This window comes from Aspergillus mulundensis (assembly GCF_003369625.1).
Source record: "Aspergillus mulundensis strain DSM 5745 chromosome Unknown scaffold_0, whole genome shotgun sequence".
NCBI classification, from domain to species: Eukaryota; Fungi; Ascomycota; class Eurotiomycetes; order Eurotiales; family Aspergillaceae; genus Aspergillus; species Aspergillus mulundensis.
The window spans coordinates 3,748,201-3,770,420 of record NW_020797888.1 but is presented as its reverse complement, the minus strand read 5'-3'; the positions used below and the strand labels follow the sequence as shown (position 1 = coordinate 3,770,420).

The window sequence follows — 22,220 nt, the reverse complement described above, 5'->3', positions numbered from 1 at the left end:
GCGCATGGAAGCGAAGCACAAGGCCTGTCACGGAACTATACCACGGCCCAGGGAGATGGCGGAGGGGGTTGAAGAGCGTTTGTTCCAAGAACTGCGCGGGTTTAGCAGAGCGGCACGGCAAGTCGAGACCTCAGACATGGGCGGGGGGAACTGACGATCAGTGAAAAGATGAGGAGGACCAGATAGACCACCAGCATCTGGACTGGGGGGTCGAAGAAGGGGATATTCAGTGCCAACATCCTGATGCTGAGGGTATTGTAACAAAGTTGATAAAAAAGCATTCCATGCCCGGTCGGAGCAAACTGGCTATTGAACTCCCCGGCAATGGGATGCTCGACCTGGCTCCCATGGGATGCGTCAGCTTCGGACGATGCATATGGATGGGTGGAATGCTGATCCCGGTGATTTCCAGCAGCTCCCGACCATCCGTGCGATCCGATCAGGCAAGGCCAAACAACCTGGTCCAGCAAGGCAAGTCAAGGTTTTCCAACTAAAAGGATCCATCCAGCTACCATACTATCAATGGAATAGCAAACCTTAGTAACCAAAGGCAAAACTAAACAGGCGCATCCCATTCCCTGCAGCAGCATGCCATTAAACGTGGGCATAGCCCTCATTCACTTCGCTCGCCATGGGCCCTTGATTCGATTTCGATACCAAGGCTGGCCCAACCCCCATGCCGCAGATCATCGTCTCTGAATCTGCAGGTCGGCCTGAGGAGCCCACTGGGTGAACCGTGTTTCCCCTCGGGAAGGCCCATATGTGGCAAAGCACTCCTATGCATTTGGAGTTATGCTTTCTCCCTGATATCCTACTGCTATAAGGTCCTGAGGTCCCGACTCTGGTCTGAATTTCCCAAAAAATAAATAAATAAAAGTGTCGGTCTGGCAGTAATGGCACCTGCATATGCACTAGTGCCGATACCCGTCTTATACGATGTACATCACACATCAAGTCGTTCCTTGCAATTGACCCCCGTGCGGGAGGTGGAGGCGTATACCGTGGGATAGTCTCTTCCACATCGCTACATGCCTGAGACATCTACCTTTGAGCTCACGGAGCTCTTTGTACTCCCGACGTCCTTTAAGGTACTGGTGCTTTCTTTTTCATTAATATCATGGTAATACGAATACTGTGGGGATGGTTTGAACTGAGGATACAAATTTGGAAATATGCGTAAGTCCAGAGTCAACCTATTGGGAACTTGTTATGTATTCCAAGGTTCATTACTTAACATACTTGACCAAGCTGGAGTCGTACAGAACCATTGCATTAGCAACTGAGAGTGTGTGAACCTACTGACTGGATAGCGTAGGTTTACGTTTGTTCTAAATGCCCCTTGCAATACACGTCCTCATGCATATGCTAAGAACTTGAAATGGAATCCGAACGCCAGGAGTCAAAGTTAGATGATATTAACACCGGCTTGCATTGCGGCAAAGGTATAATGTATAATATCTACTACATTATTTTACCATAAAGAGCATTAGTACCATATATTAGGTCAACACACGAGAAGCCCGGGGCCAAGGGCCAGCTAAGCCACCAGCAATCCAATATATAAGTCAACATTGACATGATCCAATGGGATAGGGAAGAAAGAACAAAGATACCTAATTATGGACAAAGTTCTTGGTTCCAAGGATAGAGCCCCGGGCTTCTTATGAGTAAAAAGCTTCTTCCCCCGAGAGCAACAAGTCAACCACAGCAAGGCAAGTCCTGAGTCTACAACTCCCTGTCAAGGACCGGGGCAAACCGGCTTTTTAAACAAAGACGCTTGCCATAAAGGTAAAACGCCAAGGGGATTGGCACCAAGGCGGCAGCAACACACCCTAACAGCGTGCAAGCCCATTAGATTCCCATACCCGCAAACATCTGGCGCGAGAAGAGCGGAAAGCCCGCTGCGACCAGCGAGCGGGCGAATGTGTTTGCTGCTAACGCGGACGCGGCGCTGCGGCAGGTTAGAGATGATGCAAAACAACAACAATGAATATGACAGCAAGGGAATCAAGAAGGAGGCGGGTCCATCAATCGTGGGACTTACAAGGCAAGGTATGTATCAATCAGGTAGTTGAACAGCTGGATGAAGATCATGAGCAAGCCGGCACCCGTGAACAGGCCGCTCAGGGTCGGGGCGATCCAGTGGATGGAGGGCGTGAAGCCGGTCCAGCCGAGCCAGAACAGGCCGGCGGAGAAGAGGACGCCGCCGACGATGGCGGGCGGGAGGCGCCATTCGGGGATGGGGATGTTGCTGTTGGCCTTGAGCTTTGCGTTGTAGGTCTTGTTTGCGTGGAGCATGTAGACTGTTGCGGCGAGGAGGCCCACGACGATACCGAGCATTGGAAGCCCGCTGACGCCAGGGGACATGGTGTACACGCCGTGGAAGATGCTGGTGTAGGCGGAGAGAAAGCAGTAGAGCAGGCCGTACACAAAGCTGAGGTACACTGTGACTGCCAGGATCAGGGGCTCTTTGAAGAGCATTTGGAGGGGGCGGCCCATGTTGTTGACGACCAGATCGTGCAGGTTGAGTTCGATCTGCTCCTGCCTGGCGTGGATGCCCCAGTTGCCGGTGGTGCGGCGCAGCTCCATGGCCTTTGAGACCAGAATCACGGGCGCGTAGGTCTCCTTGAGGAACAGCAGGTTGAGCACGCAGGTTGCATAGCCCATGAACGAGGGGGTGTAGGCGGTCCAGCGCCAGCCGAGATACGACTTGTCGATGAACCCGCCGACACTGGATGCAATCAGCGGGCCCAGGAAGACGGTGTTGGAGAACAGGGCGATGGCGATGCCGCGCGTCCGGTTGTCGTACATGTCGGCGAAGATGGCAGCAACGTTGATGAGCGGACTGCTGCCGAACACGCCGCAGAAAAAGCGACAGATCATCAAGGTTTGGAGGTCTTTGGACACGGCGACGGCGGTATTGAAGATGCCGAAGCCCAGCATGGCGAGGACGATTGGAAGACGACGGCCGTGGCGCTCGGAGAGAGGCGCCCATACCAAGGGGCCGAACGCGTAGCCGGCGATGTAGAGGGAGCTGGCCAGGGATGCCACTTCGACACTGACACCAAAGTGTCTGGCCACCTGGCCCGTGGATGGGCTGAAGACGGCGGAATCGAAGGTCGAGCTGATGCAGGTGAATGCAAGCATGGCACTGATGTAGAGCCTGAGCAGTCAGCCAGTTGCATCGCGACGCTGGAGGAGGACGAGGGCTTCTCTACCTGGTTCTCAACGGCCAGTTCTGGGCAAAGGACGGGTCGTCGGGGCCGTCAAAGTCGACGACATAGTCCTCGCGGGCTGGGAGCGGCGGCGGAAGCGGCCTGCCTTGCCCAAATGACATGCCTTGAGCTGCTGCGACCGAGGGCAAGCCGGCTTCCACGTCGTCGGAGCAACCGAGGGACTGTGTGTGCCGTGATTCGGACGTGGAGGAACTCGGGGTGGGCAGATCAACCGTCAAGCCCTTTTCGTCAAGGCGCGATGGCTGCATGCCGCTGGCCTTTTCTCGCACATAGCCAGGTAGGATGCATCTCCCCCAGTGCAGACTTAAATAGAACAGTGTTGTGAGCAGGTACGGATGCATTAAAAGGCAAAGTGGCATAATGTTTCATATCATACCGAGATATCCGACATGGCAGTCCCGCCGACTCAGGGCATTTCACGTCGAGGACTCACCGCGATGGATAAAGAGGCAGGCATCAATTCCCGGGTTAGCCGATCATGGCCTTGAACAAAGGCCCACTCACCCCGGGCCTGGACACTCCCTGTGCCCCGATAACATGACGCCACACCCTGGCCGAAGGAGACAGAGGCCCGTCCCTGCCAGGGTTCCCTGGCCATGCCGCGCTCACTGGCTTGAGGGCGGGCTTATAAGGCTTATAAAGGCAATACCATTCTGCTTATTGCACTAGCTCTGTATCCGAGTTGTTCCCTTACATCCAGCAAAATGCAATTTTCCGTTTTTACATGTACAGCTGGAATCCTCCTCCAAACGGCCCTGGCCTTACCCTCTTACCCTCGAGGCCTCCAGTCCAAGCCAGCCTCCACCGTCTTCCAGCTGGAGAGCAATGGCACCTGGTTCGAGAACCTCGCCGTGCGGTCCGACGGCACCCTCCTCGCTACTCGGATTGACGCCCCGGAGCTCTGGTCGATCGAGCCAAACACCAACACCAGCCGTCCAGGCCGTGGCGCCCTCCTCACCACCTTCCCCAACGCCATGAGCACGCTGGGCATCACCGAGCTAGCCCGTGACGTGTTTGCCGTTGTCGCGGGCAACCTCTCCCTCCCCAGCGTCACGCCGACCCCGGGCTCCTTCGCCGTCTGGACCGTCAACCTCACCGGCACCGTCCCCTCAACCCAGGTCCTCGCACACATGCCAGCCGCGGACTTCCTAGACGGGATGGCCAAATTCGGCGACGACCTCCTGCTGCTCACGGATGCATCCCAGGGCGCAATCTGGCGGCTGAACATGACGAGCGGCGAATCCTGCGTGATGCTGTCCCATCCCTCCATGGTCCCAGCCGCCGGACAGCCGCCCCGGTCAAGGTGGGGGTCAACAGGATACGGGTGCTAGGGAATTACGTGTACTACACGAGTTCCAGCCAGGAGGTATATGGGCGGTTTCCTGTTGACGGCAACGCGAGGCCCACGGGGCCGGTCGAGATGATCGCCAGCGGGTTGTTTTTCGATGGGTTTGCGCTCATGCCGGACGGCACGGCGTATCTGACCACGAATCCGCAGACCGAGGTGATTGAGGTTTCGCCGGAGGGACGGGTTCGGCTGCTCGCGGGCAGCCAGTTTATGCTGGCGGTTGGCGGATCGACGGCTGCTGCTGTTGACCAGGAGCGGTCGGTGCTGTATGTGGCGACGAGTGGTGCGCAGTTTGCGCCGGTTATGGGGCGGATGGAGCCTGCGAAGGTAGTCGGCCATTTCGTTGTAGTGTGTTTGACGGCTGTATGATGTATGGTGTTGGTCGTTCGATCAGAGGCAGAGATTCTACTCGAGTTCTATCTTCACGATGTTGATGTTGATAGTAAATGTGACGGTGTCTGTTATTCTTTCGTAAACAGCGATTATCTATAATGATATCTTATTGTCGTCACGATAACCTCTTTCTTGGTGAACATAACTACCTTGACATCATCTCGGTGCCTGAGCTATGCCATAAGACGACGTATGCCATGTTAAGTAGCAAGACGATATGTTTATCTTCCAATAACTGCCTCATGGTGGTTGGATATAGAGTCAGTCATGTGACCTGCAGTGAGGAAGGCCGGGGCAGTCGAGTTGTGAGTTGTGAGGCCGTGAAGCCCCAAAAAGTGGGAGCCGTTGAGAAGTTAAGGGAATTGCCAGTCGCCCCCTCAATGTTCCTGGCCCACTCTCTTCGTCTGGAGAGCGGAGCCACGGTGGGCTCCAGTGGGTCTGCCATGGCAACAACACGCGACCAAGACTACACTACTGTGTGCAGTGGGACCTGCTGTGACTCCTGCGGCAGAGGAATGTCTCGGCAGTCTCTGCAGACACCCGCCAAAGGGGATGAGCACGGGCTATAAAAGCTGCCGGACTTCCACTCAGGGCGTTGAGACATCCACCGGAATCACCATGAGCAACATCTACGGCATTCGCGCTGCCAACAGCAAAGTCGCCTTTGTTGCCGGTGCCAACGGCATCAGTGGCAGTGCCATTGTCGATCATCTGGTCAAGCAGCCGGCCAGCGAGTGGTACGTCACGCTGTACCCAATACCCTTCCTCTCGGTACACCATCTCACCCGACCAACCCTAGGTCGGAGATCGTCATCACATCAAGAAGCCCGATCAAGACCGTCTACACTGACCCGAGGGTGCGCTTCATCGCCATCGACCTCCTCGAGCCAGCCGAGGCCATCGTCGAGAAGATTAAGGGATTGTGCGCGGGCGTGACCCATGCTTTCTTCACATCCTACATCCACAACAATGACTTTTCAAAACTCCACGAGAAGAACGGCCCCCTGTTCCGGAACTTCCTTGAAGCAGTGGACCTAGCCTGTCCCAACCTGCAGCGCGTCGTCTTGCAAACCGGAGGCAAGGTAAGCACGTTTCACTCCTACGTGGGCAACCTGGACAATCCCATGCTGACTCCGACTGCCGGCAGCACTACGGCTTCCAATACAGGGACATTACCACCCCCTTCCTGGAAGACATGCCTCGCTACGAGGGCCCCGAGAACATCTTCTACTACGAACAGGAAGACGACCTGTTTGCCGTCCAGAAGCGCCGCAACTCCTGGAGCTACAACGTCATCCGCCCCATGGCCATCATCGGCTACAGCTGCCAATGTGCGCAGCCCCATCCACCCCTTCCCAGACTACCATCCTAACCATCGCAGACCTGGCAATCAACGAAACCCTCCCCCTAGCTCAATACTTCCTCATCTGTCGGGAGCTCAACGAGGCCCCCCGCTGGCCGGGCACACTGGAAAGCTACCACCGCGTCGAGAAGCAGTCGTCCGCCCCGGGGATCGCCAACCTGACTATCTGGGCCGCAACCCAAGCCCACTGCAAGGACGAAGCCTTTAACCACGACGACGGCGACGTGATCGTGTGGAAGTTCCTGTGGCATTTGCTGGCGCGGTACTTCCGGGTCCCGATGGACAAGTTCGAGGCCCCGACGCCAGCAACCCAGGCGTTTGAGCTCGGCGAGTGGGCGCAGGACAAGAAGGCCGTCTGGGAGCGTATTGTCGCCAGGTATGGCGGCGACCCGGAGGCGTTCTAGCTTGATGCCTTCCGCCTGATGAACTGGTATATCACGCCCGCGGCGAACATGGCGCCGTTTATGAGCACCGTCGTCAAGGCGCGCCAGTTTGGCTGGGGGCATAGCGAAGACACGTACCAGTCCTGGATCAACACCATGCGTGCGTATGAGAATGCCGGTGTTTTGCCGATTCTCCCGAGAGATTTGGACGTTTAGGGGACCGAACGGTTAATTGTACGTAAGGGATTGTGCCGGTGGGAACCTGGAACCTGATCAGGCCGACGCTTTGCCTGGACTTTAGACCAATCAAGTTTGACAATCTGGTGTTGGAAAGATATGCATTCCCTGGGTATCTTAACCGTTCTTGAACTTTCTTTACTATATTCTTTACAGACGCAGGAGACCTAGGATAAATACGTGCTTCATATCAACCAACTGGAGTTTGGTTGTGGTATATTTACACCTATTAAGAAGCAGGCCTCTCAATCCCATCGACACCAATATATCATGCAATTCTGCACCAGAAACTCATCAGAGGCCGAGGTCCGTTCCAGCTACTCTTGTAGTCCACGCATGAGCTCACAGTCATAGCCACGGTCCCCCCCAGCACGACAGCGCGGACACTCCCTCCCATGCGTGATGAATAGCAAATGCAAGGAATACTTGAAGTGATCCGGAATCCTGTGCTCCAGATGCGCGCGGGCGAGCTCCGCCGATGCACCGGACGGCCTCCACCCCAGATCCCCGGTAAGTCGATAAATATGCGTATCAACCACGAACCGCTGCCGCTGCAGCGTCAAAGCCAGCACGCAACTCGCCGTCTTCGGCCCAACCCCGTAATACGAGAGAAGCTCCTTCATGGCCTCTGCGTCCGTGGCGCGGAACAGATGGTTCAGAGTGTACTTTGCGTGGGCCTTCTTCACCTGCGCCAGGATCTTGATGATCATGCGGGATATCCGCTCGTGGAGGCTGCCGCATGCCAGGGCGTCTTTCAGCTTGGACTCGCCGCCCCTGGCGATCGCGGCGAAGTTCGTCCAGGATCCGTACGTCCTGGTCAGACTGTCGACTTGCCGGATTACGTTTTGCTTGTTTGTGGCTTAGCAAAGGACCCCGTAGATTAGACCGTGCAGGACGTTGGGAAAGCTGCTGGGGCGGGCAACGTTGTTAGTGTTTATTGCGTTGCTGGAAAGGGGATCCCAGGGGCCGTGCAGCTTGGTGAGAATGTGGTTGGCACGCGAACAGGCTTTAGCGGAGGGAGATGGGAAGTTGGGATAGGGAGACTTTGAGGCGTAGCAATGGTATTGAGTCCATCTTTCTGGGACGCGTGGTGTGAGGATGGCGCTGGTGATGGTTTGACTGCGATTGGCTTGCTTGGAGTTGCTTGTTAAGCGTGTTGACGAAGAACAGGGGCCATGGTCTGGACGAGGGTGCAAGCTTGGGTTTAACTATCTATTCTTAATCTTACAGGCTTCAACCCAAATGCTAATGACGTACAGCCCCATATGGTTGGATCAAAGCATAAAACCTTAAATTGCATCCCACCAATTATTAACGGCCGATCTATCCATCGTGCAATGGTCTGTGGGTCGCGGATCTGGCGTTATTCGAAGATGCGCACAAACCACCTGCATTACCTGTCATAAAGGCACCTTCAGTTATCTGCTATATTAATGTCCTTGCAACGCCGACGCCATGTCTTATAAAAAGTCTTGCTATACCTACCGCTATCTTCGCCTCCTGTAACAAGGCTTACCCAAGAGCCTGCTACGGGTGATCACCCTGGTTGACTACGATGTATTCTACGCCTAGTGTAAGGGCGTTTGCCTTGGTCTGCCACTGATAGTCCCCCTTGTAGTTTAGTAGTAGAATGTAATTATCGCGCTTAACTACCCTGCACGGGAACATGGCTTGCGTTAAGGCATGTCCGTGGACAAGGTTAAGGCAAAGTGCCCTGATATTGTCCTGCAGCATGTCGCCACCTGGTGTGAAGGATCCCCCACCTGGGCCTACTGATTGGACGTTTTGTATAGAATGAAAACCAATAAGGCTGCGTTGGATCCGTATTAGCTCGAGGCCCGCCAGACTATGGCCCTTGTCCGGGCATTGCTTCTGACTCCGCCGCCGTTAATTAAGAGGGCTAGTATTAACAAGATCTTTATTAACCTCTCCCCTCTTGTCTACCGGGAGCTAGTGAGGAAGCACCCTGTGTTAGAAGAGTCCGCCTGTATTAAATTAGACTCGCATCTTCCGCCCCCGTAATTAAAGGGAAAGTTGGGGTGGGATAGTAGTAGTAGTAGTAGTGATATTTACCGCCCCGGGGATCACTAGGCGTACGCCTAATGTTCTAGACCTTTCTTAGGGTATAGGGGCGTGCTATTACTAGGTAAGTAGCTTATTTAAATAAGTTTATATATAAAAAGGCTTTTTATTTTAAAAAATAATTTTTATTAAAGCTTGTGGGCCAGGCGCCTATTTTTTATTTATTATTTTAATATATAATTATTAGTAAGTATTATTTATTATATACTTAAAAGTTTAATTATAGTATTTTATAGGGTCTAGCCTTTATATTAAAAAAATATATTAGGTAAACTAGTTATATTAAAAAAAGGTATTTAAAATAAAAAAAAAAAAGTATAATATAAAAAAAAAAAAAAATTATTTAATATTAAGTTAAATAATTTTAATATAAAAATTATTAGGGCGCGGGAAGCCCTAGCATAAGTAAATAAACTTATAAAAATTTATAATTTTAAGTAAAAATATAAAGCCCTTAGGCTTTAATTTATAAAGATATTTTAAGGCCTTAGCCTTAATTATTAATAATATTATAAGACGCTAGGATTATTATTAAAATTATTACCTAAAGTAATAATAAAAAACTAGGTATTTAAGGCTTTTATTTTTTTTATAAAAATAAGTAAGCCTAATATTTTTATACTAAAAGTATTTATAATATTACTTAAAGTTTTTATATAAAAACTTAAGTACTAGCTAGTAATATAAAATTAAATATTTTAATATAAACTTAAGCTATAATTTAACCTAATAAGGTTTTAATTTTATAAGTTATTACTTATACTAGGTTAATAATTTTATAAAGGTATTTTTTTATTATTTAGCTTAAGTAATTTAATATATTTATTTATATAAGCTATATATCCTGCTTGCGGTAGGCTGCGCCTTAAAAAAGTTAATATTTAAAAGTTATACTTTTATAAAAACTATTTTATTAGCTAGCTTATTAACTAGCTTATTATTTTTAATATTTATATATTTAAAAAATTATTATAAGTAAATTATATATTAATTTATAAGCTAGTATAATATTTAAAAGGCTTAATTTAAAAATAGCAAGGGCTGCCCGCGCGTGTATTAAATTATTAAAATATTATTAATATAAAGCTAGTAGTAGGGTACTCCTAAAAGCTTTTTAATTATAACTTTTAATTTTTAAAGTATATTAATAACTTTAATATTATATATATAAAACTAGGTACTAATTACTAATAGCCCTTATACTTAAAGGTATTATTTATAATATATTATAAAGCTATAGCCTATATAGTAAACCTTTTAATATATTTATTTAAAATTATTATTAAAAATTACTATTTTTATTATTAGTAATACTTATTATTATTATTTAAACTTTTTTATAGCTAGCTTCTTGGCCTTATTACTAGTAAGATTTTTTAGGCATTTTTAAAAGTAATAAGAATATATTAAAACTAGCTTAGGAGTTTTTAAAAAAAGCGCTTTTATTATTTATATTTTTATTTTAGGTTTTTAGTATAAACTAGCGCCTTAATTATATAAGATTTTTAATAATATTACTTATACTACTAGTAGGTTTTAGTTATTAACTAGCCTTAGTCTTAAAATAAAATATAATTACACTTTTTTTAATATTACTACCATGGAAAAAAGCCTAGTATTTTTAAAAAAAGTTATTATAAATATTATTTAAAAAACTAGGAGTATACCGCGAGCGGCTAGTATTAAAGTTTTTTTAATAACTTTTATATACTAGCCTAGCTAGGTGCTAATTTTTAGGTTTTATATATACTTTTTAAGTTTAATTTTACTATTATACCATGTTTTTATATTATATAATAAGCTAAAAATAATATAAGTAATAACTACTTTATAAAAAAAGTTTATAAGCAGGCTATATATTATATATATTAAATTATAAATATATTAAGCTATTATTTAGGCTTTAACTACTTATTTAATAATATACTAGTATTAAAAAAGCTATTTATTAAAAAAAATATTTAGCTAGTATAGCATGGGCTGCTTTTAACCTAATATTATAATAATAAAAATAATTATTAGCTAGTTATTAACTACTAGCAAGGGTAATTTACCATGCCACTTTTAAATAATATATAATATTTTTAATTTTTTAGGCATAAAAACTACCTTATTTTATTTTTTTTAGGCTAGTATACTATAAATATTTTTTATTAAAAGTTTATAGTTTATATAAAGGGAGTTGCTTATATAGCTAAAATAAAAGTTATTTATATAGCTAAAGCATAAAATTAGGTTTACTAGTAATAGCTTAATAATATATAATAAAAATAGTATTAAAAAAAGGGGCAAGCCTTGTAATATATTATAATATACTAGGTATGTTATTATTATAATAAATTTTAGGTATATTTTTATATTTTATTTATTAAAAAAACTTATAATTAGGGCTAAAAGCGCGCGAGACTAGCCTTATTTTATTATTTATTAAAGTAGGTATTATAATAAAATAGTATTAAAGGTATTTAAAATATTTATAATAATTATAGTAACTTCCTAGTTTTATAAAAGTATTATTTTTATATTATAAGTAAAAAAGGTTATTAAGTTTATAGCTAAGTGCTTGGGTAAAGTACTATATTATTATAAGCTTAGTACTTTTTATACTAGTATAGTAAAAATAACATAGCATGCTATTATTTATTTAAATTTTTTTTTAATACTAAAAGTAGCACTATAGGGCGCTAAAATTAAAATAAAAACTTATTTTTTTTATTATTTTTTAAAAGTATTACCACCTTTACAAGCTTTTATAATAAAAAAAAGTATTTTAATTATAGGTATTAATTATATAGCCCATGTATAGCTTACTTAATATATTTTTAATAAGCTTTTAAAATATAAATTATTACCTAGTCCGCCTTGGAAAAGGTACTACTTATATTAATAGTATTTTTTTTAACCTTTTTTAATAAGATTTTTTTTAGTTAATAAAAATACTTATTACCTTGCTAGTGCTCTAGCGCTAGGGAATTAAAGTTTAAGTTATTATTTATATTAAAATACTTTAATATTATTTTTTATAAAATATTAGCCTTTTCCCGTGTGTTTTTAATTATTTTATTATTTATTAATAATAAAAAAGCTTTAAGCCTAGGTTTTAGCTTATACCATGCTATTATTTAGTATAATTTTTAATTATTTTTAATATTATTAATTATTTTAATTTAATACGCGTGCTTAGTTTTATAAACTATAATTAAAAACTATTTTTTTTATTTTAGGGTAAGGTTTACTACCCAGGCTTAGTAATTTTTTGTGTATTTAATTAATTATTAAGGGGTGTTATAGCTCCCTAGGTTAGGGTATTTATTAATTACTTATATAACTTTTATAATAGTATTACTAAGGGATTTAATATATTAATTTAATACCTTTATATTTTTAAGTTTTTTAGGCTAAAAAAAATATTATTTTATTTTTTACTAACTTAGCTAGGTGCTTAAACTTGTGATTTAATATATTATAATAATATTATTTTAGTATTTTTTCTTCACGCCCTGGTATTATAATAACTAAAATTTAATAATTAAAATTATTATATAACTTAAGTATTACTAGCATGCAGGTAAAAAAAATATTTAAAAAAATTAAATTAAAAATATAGCTAGCTTTATATATAGCCATGCCTAGCTTATTAATATAATTAATATTATTATTACTAGCTTATTTAATAATTTTACTACTATAATATAGGTTATTTACCCCGGGCTTAAAGGTATTATAAATAGTATTAAAATTTTTATTAATTATATAGTTTAGGGTAGGGATTAGTATAATTAGGTAATTAATTATTTTATAAGTAATTAGTTTTTAATATATATTTAAAACCTTAATATTATTTATTATAAGTTATAGCATGTTTTAGCTTTATATTAAATAATATTATTTAGCGTGCAGCACTTCCCCTTTATAAATATAAATAAGTATTTTAAAATACTTTTTTAATTAATTTTTATAATTATTTTAGGTATTTACTAGCGCGTAGTACTTATATATTAAATAATTTTAGGTTTTTATATTTATAATAATTTAAGACTTTTAAATATAAGTAATATTATAGCCTTATTTATAAGCTAGTTATAAAATTATAATATAGCTAGGTATAAACCTACTTATATTAGCCTAGTAAATAATAAAATCTTATTATTATTAAGTATTATTTTAATAATAGTTATTATAATTTTTTTTTAATATTTTATTATTAAAGCTTAAAGGGGGATTTAATATTAATTTTTATTACTTAGGGTAAAAAAGGCATGCCCGCACTAGCTAAAATAAGTAAAATTAATTTAATAAAAAGTTATTTAAGGTTTTAATTACTAGTAAAAATATTAAACCATAAGGTATAATAATTAGTAATTATTATAAAGCCTTGCTTATTTACCTTTAGCTTTTCCGCGGTGTGTTTTTAAAGGTTTTTTTAAAATAAAAATTACTTAGTTTTAGCCTAAAGCTAGGTATTAATATTAACCTAAGTATATATATTCTAGTATTAATAGGTATTATAATAATATATATTATTAAGTTTTTTTTTAAATAAGTAAACTAGTTTTTTATTTTTATACCTAGGGGCTACTAGGTAGTTATTATATTTTATTAATTAAAGGCCTAAGTAATTTATATAGCATGTAAGATTTTTATAATTTAAATTAATAAAACCTAGGTAGTTTATGGCTATTATACTATATTATATATAATATATTATATAATTATATTACACTAGGTAGTAGTATTCCTAGTAGCTAGGGTTATATTAAAAAATTAGCTAGTATTTTTTAATAAGCTAATAATACTTATTTTAATTAAATAAAGTAAAGGCCCTAGGCTACTTTAAAAAAAATACTACTTAAGTAATATATTTAGTATTAAAATTAGGCCTATATTTTAAAAAAGTAAGCTTAACTAATTTTAATTTAGTTTAGGTTATAATTTTATCCTAAATTAACTTTATAATATTTATTTTATTATTATTATATATTAAAATAATACTAGGCACTTCTTACATCATGTAATTATATTACTTTTAAAAAATATATATATTAATAATATTTAGGGTATAGTAAATTATATTAACCACTTTATTAATTATTAAAAGGTTTTTAATAAAAAAGTTATTAGGGATAATAGCCTAGCCCGTGTGGGTAATATTAATTTTAAAAATAACTATAATTATAGTTAAGCCTAGTATATACTTAATAAAAGCTTATTAAATAATATATACTTTAAGGCGCGTTATTAACTTATTATTAAAAAAAGTAATTAACACCTTATAATTATCTTGCGTGGTTAAGGCTATAATAAAGCTATTATATATTAATTAAACTATTAAGATACTTAATAAGGGCATCTTACCTAGGGTGGTATTAATTAAAATAAAAAAACTTATTTTAAAAAAGGTAGGTTAAACCCTTAAATTTTTAAAAATTAAACTTATTTTCCCCTAGGTAATAGTCTTACTAAAAATTATTATAATAATAAGTTAATTATATACATGTAAAAAAATATAATTAATATTATTAATATTAATATAGCTTTTTAAAAAAATAAAGTATATAAATTTATTATAAATATTATAAATAAAAGCTTTTTAATTTTAAGTTTTTTACCTAGTTATAAAGCTATTAATAATAGCTATAAAGCTTATAAAAACTTTATATTTAATATATACTTAGTATTCCTACTTATTAAATTAATTATAAAAAATTTTTATAGCTAGGCTAGGTTAAAAAGTTAGCATGCTATTACCTTTAATAATAAAAGGGGAAAAATAGGCTTACTAGGGCCCTTTTTTTTTAATTTTTTTATAATATAAAAATTAAAAAAAAATAAAAAATTTTATAACTAGGTAAAGTTAGCTAAATTAAGGCCTGTAGGCTAATTAAAAATACACGCCTTAATTTTAGTTATTATACCACGGGGAGTAAAAAAAAAAAAAAGGTTAAAAATAAAATTAAAATAGTAAAAATATATATTTATAATAATTTTAAAGCATCTAAAGCCCTTATTCAAAGGTACCCCTAGATTACTAAGAGTTGTAAAGGTGAGGTTGAGGGGTGGGATAGTGCGCACGTTTGGGGATCCGCAGGTGTAGTGGAGGATACTAAAAACACCCCCGACTGGGACGAGATTGCGTTTAACATTAGATTGTAGATTATTAACCGCCTTAGGGACGAGATCCTGCGGTAGCTGAAATACACCTGTTTGGCGGGCGTCGCGCAGAACAAAATGCTGGCAAAGCTGGCCGCCGGGCAGAACAAGCTAAACGGCCAGATGGTGGTGCTGCCCAACGTAGTCCCTGGTTTCCTGTTGTCCTGCCGAGTGACAAAAATCCGCGGCCTTGGACAAGACCTTGGACGGCGGCTTGTGCGCGAGTTCCAGACTAATCAGGTTCCTGCGCTGTTGTTGGTGAGTCTGCCGCAGCTATAATTGGCTGTGGGGGTGGAAGCCGGCCGCTGGGTCTACAATACCATCCGCGGCGTCGATGTCAGCGAAGTGGTCTCTCGCACACACGCTGAATCAATGTTATCAGCCAAGACGTTTGTCCCAAAGATCTCGGCCGATCGAGCCATCCCTTGGCTTCGGATTTTCGTTGCAGACTTGCTCGGCCGGATCCACCCCGGACGAACTCGAAGCTGAGGGCTATCAACTGCGTCCGACAACTCTTACCCTATGTCACCATGTTGATGGCCGGTTCGGCCCTGGGCGTTCCAGGCAGGCCGTTTTTCCTTCGGGAATGCCTATATCGGATACTTCACTCATGCAAGCCGCGCAGGCCCTGTTGATGAAATTCGCCAGGGATGCGAGCCTATGGCCTTGTCAGGGGCTGTCATTGCGGCTCTCGGGTTTCCAAGTGACGCCCCAACGCAGTCGCTCCATTTCCTCCTATTTTGGGGGGTCGATGGTGCGTGATGCAGTGGGCGCGGTGCAGGCTGAGGAAAGCCCGGGGTCTGGTAGCTATCATTGCCCGCATTGCAACCGCTCTGTCCCTGGACATGGCGTTCTAGAGCATTTAGATTGGCATCTGGCGGTGGAAATATCTAGAGACGAACAACAACAAGCAGCTTAGAACGACCTACACATGAAGCCTTCCTCACCTTTGTCAGTTAAGTAACTGTTCACTGAGACCGGTTTACATCCCAGATGGGCTAGTTTGCGGGCGATATGATTGAATGTCCTTCTTCAACTTTGCACAGTACGTTATCACCGTGCGCGAAATACCTCCCAATCTAATGCTGGTTAAAAAAGAGTCTGGGAAACTGGAAGTCTTATTAAACCTCTTGTATCCCTAGCTGGTAGTAGGGCTACTCTGGGTCGATAAGCCCAGCCCCCTGAGTACCGGTTCCAGTACCACACCCCACCAAGGTCACTGCCAGCTTGAAAAGCCTTCGCATTGAATCCCAGCTGCGAAGTTGTATGGCTAAGAAGTGAGGTACGACACTCGAAATGCTGAGGAAGAGATGTGCTCACAGATACCTGACCTCCAGCTATGCCTGGGACTCTCCTGTCCTGCATAGGGCTTGAGATTGTGAACAGGATGGATGAGAATGTGGTTTTCAATCAATAAATTGCTGTGCCAAGATCCTTCCAAGGTTTGCAACAGACCTATTTGTTATCCAAGTCACTTGCTATGCAATCCTATAGGTCGAAGGAGAAATGATGTATCTGTCACTGCCAGAAAGGATGTATATGTATATACATAGACAAATTTATCAGCATAACTCTGGTCAGTTCAAAGGGAAGAGATCCAGGATCCATGTTGTCCCACACTCCATTCACACCACAGGGCACTTGATATAAAGTGTTAGCCAGTGTTGGAGAACACTTACCGTAGAGAGCTTCAACGGCGCTATAATAGCACTTAGGCGCCTTGAACAGCCTAAATTAAATTATTATAATATTTATTATTCAATTACTTGCCTGTATCATTATAATATCTATAATATTATAAATATCTAAAATATTTCAAAAAGTTAATTTTCTAACAATTCTTTTTTAAAAAATAGGTTTTTTTATTATTTAATATTTTTTAGAGGCTTAGAATTAGATCATTTATATAAACTACTAGTTAGCTCTAGCTTTTATATAATATCTTGCTTTTTATTTAATTTCTTAGTAATTAATCTAATTAACGACTCTTCTTATACAGTATTTATATAAACTACTAGCTCTATACAAGGCCGTGGCGGGAACGGAAAAACAGGAATTCCGGACACTTGTTGACGCCTGGAACTTTCGCATTCATCTCCACTTCCATTCCATCTCTCCACTCTTCATCCGTATTCTCATCTATTCTCATACCTAGCCATGGCGTCCGACTTTTCCGAAGAGCTGCTAAACGAATACACAGACTCAGAACTGATTCAACACATCAGAGCGTCGCCCTCAGTCGACCCTGTCGTCTGGCGGACCTGCAACCTCTCGCCGCATCTCATCGCCAAGCACTATCAGCCTTCCGAGGTCGACGATGCCCTGCTGGCCGCCAAAGTCGCCAGCCAGCTTGGCATCCGCAGTACGTCCGTCCGCAGGGTCATCAAGAACGAGGCCACTGCCTTTACCGTCATGGATCGAATCGAGGGGACTACGCTGGACGTCGTCTGGAAGAAATTGGGCTGGTTCATGACCCTCAAACTCGGCCTGCAGCTGCGGCGCTTCGTGAAAATACTCAGATCCGTCACGTCTCCAACCGCCGGATCGCTCGCGACAGGCGCATGCAGATCGTTCTGGCTGGAGGATCGCTTCGAGCTTCCGGCGCACTCGGGGCGAGCCGAATTCGCCCACTTCTTCCGATTCTGGGGGAACTTTACCTCGGGGAAGCGGGCCTTCCAAGAGGCAAAGCTGCCGCGAGCGCCCGACTTCAAGGATGTCACTCCGCTCACCATCGATCCGTTTGTCTTGACACATGGTGACCTTGCGCCGCGCAACCTTCTTGTTTCGCCTTCGGGCCAGCTTTGGCTGTTGGACTGGGACATCGCTGGGTTCTATCCGGTGACCTTCGAGTATGCGGGAATGTATAACTTTAACATCCCGCGGGACTGGGGGCTCATGGATCGGTTGCGATGGCATCTCTTTGTCTGGATGGCGGTCGGCTATCACGAGGCTGACGCACGCATGCTCCGGATCATGCGTTCTAAATTCACACGTTTCGCTGTCGGTAGGAGATTCGAGCTATTGGAAAAGGGAGGCCCTTCAAGACGCGTTGTAAAGTGATTTCTGTTCGCTCGCGTTGTCTAATTTTGATTTGTTAATGTCTCATGGGAAGGAATGAACACTGCTCTGTACAGGCGCTTACTGAAACGTGCCATCCACTATCTATTAACTACTCCAGCCATACCCTTAAGCGCCCGCTGCTGTGCTGTTTTTAGACCAACATACTATATATAGCCCATGGTTTCGCTAAGCGCCAGGCTCCGAGGCAATATGTTCTATTTACCAATAATCAATTGAACATGAGCCTCTACTCAAACAACATGTGGCCAGCGTCGTAATCACTTGGAAACTGAACGGAGCATAAATTCGATCCCGTTTCCGGGACAAGATGAAGTATTCTAACCACGAACCGAGCTCAAAACCATCTTCCTACAAAGTCCCCCACCAAGTCCGGCCGTGGTCGAAGTCTCCAGCTCTTATCTATCCAACTCCGCCCGGTAAACCAACAAACCGTCCATATCCAGCTTAAAAGTCCATCCCGCTAAAGTTAACCCACTTCAAGGCAAAAATGAACTCAAACTACGAAGATGACGATTTCAACCCTGCCGACCTGGAAGCCCCAGTCGAATACATCCATATCTGCGGCTACAAGAACGAGAAGAACGCAGGCGACGAAGATGGGAACCCTCCAACCAACCACTGGGCTACCTTTCTGCAGATCTCGGAGCGTGAATCTGTCCGCCTGGACATGGCCCCAGGATACGGCTCCGACGGGCAGCGAGGCAAAATCAACATCGCGTCCAAGACATACGTTTGTTCGCACAACGCCATCAAGGCCCTGACTTTCCCGCTCAGGGCTCAGGCTACGGTCCGCACGATCATCGACATCATCAACTCGAATGGACGTGATAGGTATAACTTCACGGAGGAATGGGAGGGATGCCGGTTTTGGATGTCCACCTTCATCTCGGATCTCGAGGGTAGCGGGCTGGTGGCGCCTGGCAGCGCCAATGCCACTTGGGACGCGGTCAATCTTTACTGGCGCTACCCTGATGGCTCAGAGCGGAGGGAGGTCAAGCATGGAACCTTCTATTAAGATGATATCTTGTCATCGTATGTGTATGTCTGGATATGGGCGGCAGGTACGGTCCTTCAGACTGGCTATATATAGTTTCGGATGCGGGTTGTTTTATCAATTTCGTCCTCAGGATGGCTCGGGGTGCGGTTTCCAATGTTTCTTTGCAGCATGAACTCGGTTGGAATACCTGTGTATACCTTTGATTTACGATGAGGCAACTGGGGTTATATCATACTTCGTTCCTTTTTATTGTGGCTGTGTAAGATCGGCGCTCTAGATAGGTTTGGCACTCCTTCAAACTTCTTTCACCCCTTTTAGATCCCACTGCGAAACGAGCGGAAAGCTGCATTATGCCTTGTAGAGCTCATGCTCTATACTCGCCCGGATGAACGCCGCTGAACCCAAGACGCTATCGTATACAAGCGGTTGATTGACATAGTACTAAAAACGCATAATTAGTCTTCTTCAAACTTTCTCTCATAAACATAGGGCACATACCTCATAGCTCGCCGTCGAATTCAAACTGCAAACACCCACGGTACCGTTATAACTCAGCGTCCCATCCTCATTCTCATCAACAAATCTCTCCACGAGCGTCTGATAAGCTCTCTCGGCAACGGTGGTATAGTTGTTCTTGACCGTATCCTCCAAAAGGCCAAGCCTTACACCCTTGAGCAGCGTATAAACGAACATCGCGCTCCCGCTGGACTCGATGTAGTTGCCCTCGCGCCCGGGTGCATTGAGGACTTGCCACCAGGCGCCGGAACCTTCGTCAACGGTGTCAAGGAGTGCGTTGGAGAGGGAAATGAACCGTCCATGCCAAATGCCCAGCCTGCCTTCTAGCTCGGTTAGATGCAGCTCGAGGAAATCAACTAGCCCCATCATAAACCAGCCCAGTGCCCGAATCCAGACATAGGGGCTCGCGCCGGTTACTGGATCCGCCCACACGGCTGTCTTTGATGCGTCGTAGCCGTGGAAGAGGAGGTCTGTTGCGTTGTCGTGGCAGTGCGTCCAGAGGAGGTCGAGTTGGTATAGCACGGAGTCTGTCGTAGAGGAACTGTTGGATGGGGAGAATGCGGATGTGTAGAGTGGGAGAAACGAGAGGAGGCTGAACATTCCGTCGAGATAGCTCCAGTTGGGATAGACGTAGTACCAAAGGCCGCCTATAAATGTTCAGAAAGGTGGATCGATAAGGACAGAAGGGGGTCTACGCACCATATTGGTTCCGTGGCTGGAGGTCAATCGACAGACGCAGGGCATCGAGTGCATCTTTATACGTCTCGTTCCCGGTCCGCTCGTACCTAGATCACCCTTAGCTTTCCTCCATGTAAAATTAGCTGTCTTACTTACTGATACAATAACCCTTTCCCCACACTCAGCCGATCAAGCGGGAACTGCGTGTCCTGCGTCGCATTATCAACCAGTCCAACAACACTATCTGCGCTGCGCGAGAGAAACGATTCCCAGTCCTGTTCCAGGTACTGAGCGGACGGTGACTCGACCAGATCCAAGAGAGCCGTCTGGAACGTCCCAACCTGCAATAAACCCGACGAATCACTTGAGTCGTCGTGAATTGCCTGTCCGCGCAGCATCACGCTGTCGGCCATGCGGGCTGAGTAGGGACGCGCTGTGGCTGCTCCATTTCCAAGTTTAATCCGACTGAAGAGTAGGGTGAAGCAGGTGAGTAGTTGGAGTGGGCGTTGGAAGGCCATGTTGGAGGGAATTTTGGCGACAGTGAGAAACGTCGAGGGACTAAGATGAAGGAAGGGAAGAAATGACGGAGATCGATGTTTATATACGCTGATCAGATGGTTTGCCCCACGTAGGCAGGGCTGAAGGATGATCTTTGCTGTTTACGATGGAGTGCGTATGCGTATGCGGATAAGCAGGCATATCCCGTATAATCATCATCTAGAAGCAATGAACAAGGGGACAAGAAACCATGAAGGTGCATCAAAAGATTCATTATCATATCATACAGGTCATATCAAGCACCACCATCCCCGACTGGATTCCTATTTCTTCCCATCAAGGTCCTTGAACAAATCATACCCAAAATCCTCACTGGAGTCATTAAACCTCAACTTCCGATCAATCCCCCTGATCTTCTTGACATCCTCCTGGTCAAGCTTAAAGTCCCCCTCCAGATTCTGCCGAATCCGCTCAGGCGTCTTACTCTTCGGCAGGACACTATGTCCCTCACTAACCCCCCAAGCAAGCGCCACCTGCGCCGCACTCTTCCCATACTTCTTGCCGATCTCAACCAGCACGGGGTCCTCAATCAACCGCCCAATCGTGCCCTCCCGACTATAAATCTCGTTCTGGTTCCCGAACGGCGAGTAGTGCGTAACATGGATCCCGTTCTTCTTATGCCAGTCCGCGAACCCCCGCTGCTGCAGCCACGGGTGTCCTTCGAGCTGGTGCACAGCCGGCGGGACCGTCGCGTTCGCAAGGACCCTTTCCATCTCAGCTTTGCTGAAGTTGCTCACACCGATGGCCTTGACTTTCCCCGTTGCGATCAACTTCTCCATCGCCCTGTACGTATCCAGGTAATCCGTATCGACCACATCAGGGCCTCCAGACTGAGTCTTGGGGAACAGCTCATCTCCGCGCTTGAATGCAACGGGCCAGTGCATAAGCAGCAGATCAACGTACTCCAGCCCCAGATCGTTCAGACTATCCTGTAGAGCCTGCGGCACGTCGTCGGGGTGGTGCTTGTTGTTCCAGATCTTGGTGGTGAGGAAGATCTGGTCGCGCGGGATGCCGGATTTCTTGATTGCGCGGCCGACGGCGGGCTCGGTGCCGTAGACGCGCGCGGTGTCGATGTGTCTGTACCCGGCTTTCAGGGCTTCGAGGACGGCGTTCTCTTGCGCGTCGGCGTCTTGCCACGTGCCGAAGCCGAGGGCGGGGATGGAGGCGCCGGTGTTGAGTTTGAAGGTTGTCATTTTTT

General features: G+C 44.0%; 7 protein-coding genes across 7 annotated transcripts; 4 read left to right on the top strand and 3 right to left on the bottom strand.

The window, feature by feature from the left end:
• Nucleotides 1–1,851: 1,851 nt before the first annotated feature.
• DSM5745_00980 (MFS transporter) lies at nucleotides 1,852–3,484 on the bottom strand (the record flags this gene model as incomplete). The annotated part of the gene is made up of 3 exons (XM_026742996.1): nucleotides 1,852–1,951; nucleotides 2,045–3,163; nucleotides 3,219–3,484. The coding sequence occupies 3 exons, from the start codon at nucleotides 3,482–3,484 to the stop codon at nucleotides 1,852–1,854; spliced, it is 1,485 nt and encodes a 494-aa protein (XP_026608841.1).
• Nucleotides 3,485–3,940: 456 nt separating this feature from the next.
• Nucleotides 3,941–4,953, top strand: DSM5745_00979 (uncharacterized protein; the record flags this gene model as incomplete). The annotated part of the gene is made up of 2 exons (XM_026742995.1): nucleotides 3,941–4,533; nucleotides 4,596–4,953. 2 exons carry the CDS (start codon nucleotides 3,941–3,943, stop codon nucleotides 4,951–4,953), a joined length of 951 nt encoding a protein of 316 aa, XP_026608840.1.
• A 404-nt stretch (nucleotides 4,954–5,357) lies between these two features.
• Nucleotides 5,358–6,744, top strand: DSM5745_00978 (SDR family oxidoreductase; the record flags this gene model as incomplete). The annotated part of the gene is made up of 5 exons (XM_026742994.1): nucleotides 5,358–5,409; nucleotides 5,462–5,714; nucleotides 5,777–6,059; nucleotides 6,125–6,308; nucleotides 6,359–6,744. 5 exons carry the CDS (start codon nucleotides 5,358–5,360, stop codon nucleotides 6,742–6,744), a joined length of 1,158 nt encoding a protein of 385 aa, XP_026608839.1.
• Nucleotides 6,745–17,349: 10,605 nt separating this feature from the next.
• On the top strand, nucleotides 17,350–18,252 carry DSM5745_00977 (uncharacterized protein; the record flags this gene model as incomplete). The annotated part of the gene is made up of 1 exon (XM_026742993.1): nucleotides 17,350–18,252. The coding sequence occupies one exon, from the start codon at nucleotides 17,350–17,352 to the stop codon at nucleotides 18,250–18,252; it is 903 nt and encodes a 300-aa protein (XP_026608838.1).
• Nucleotides 18,253–18,760: 508 nt separating this feature from the next.
• On the top strand, nucleotides 18,761–19,288 carry DSM5745_00976 (uncharacterized protein; the record flags this gene model as incomplete). The annotated part of the gene is made up of 1 exon (XM_026742992.1): nucleotides 18,761–19,288. One exon carries the CDS (start codon nucleotides 18,761–18,763, stop codon nucleotides 19,286–19,288), a length of 528 nt encoding a protein of 175 aa, XP_026608837.1.
• Nucleotides 19,289–19,618: 330 nt separating this feature from the next.
• On the bottom strand, nucleotides 19,619–20,982 carry DSM5745_00975 (uncharacterized protein; the record flags this gene model as incomplete). Its single annotated transcript, XM_026742991.1, has 4 exons — nucleotides 19,619–19,711; nucleotides 19,769–20,433; nucleotides 20,486–20,571; nucleotides 20,621–20,982. The coding sequence occupies 4 exons, from the start codon at nucleotides 20,980–20,982 to the stop codon at nucleotides 19,619–19,621; spliced, it is 1,206 nt and encodes a 401-aa protein (XP_026608836.1).
• Nucleotides 20,983–21,285: 303 nt separating this feature from the next.
• On the bottom strand, nucleotides 21,286–22,215 carry DSM5745_00974 (aldo/keto reductase; the record flags this gene model as incomplete). Its single annotated transcript, XM_026742990.1, has 1 exon — nucleotides 21,286–22,215. The coding sequence occupies one exon, from the start codon at nucleotides 22,213–22,215 to the stop codon at nucleotides 21,286–21,288; it is 930 nt and encodes a 309-aa protein (XP_026608835.1).
• Between the last annotated feature and the right edge of the window lie 5 nt (nucleotides 22,216–22,220).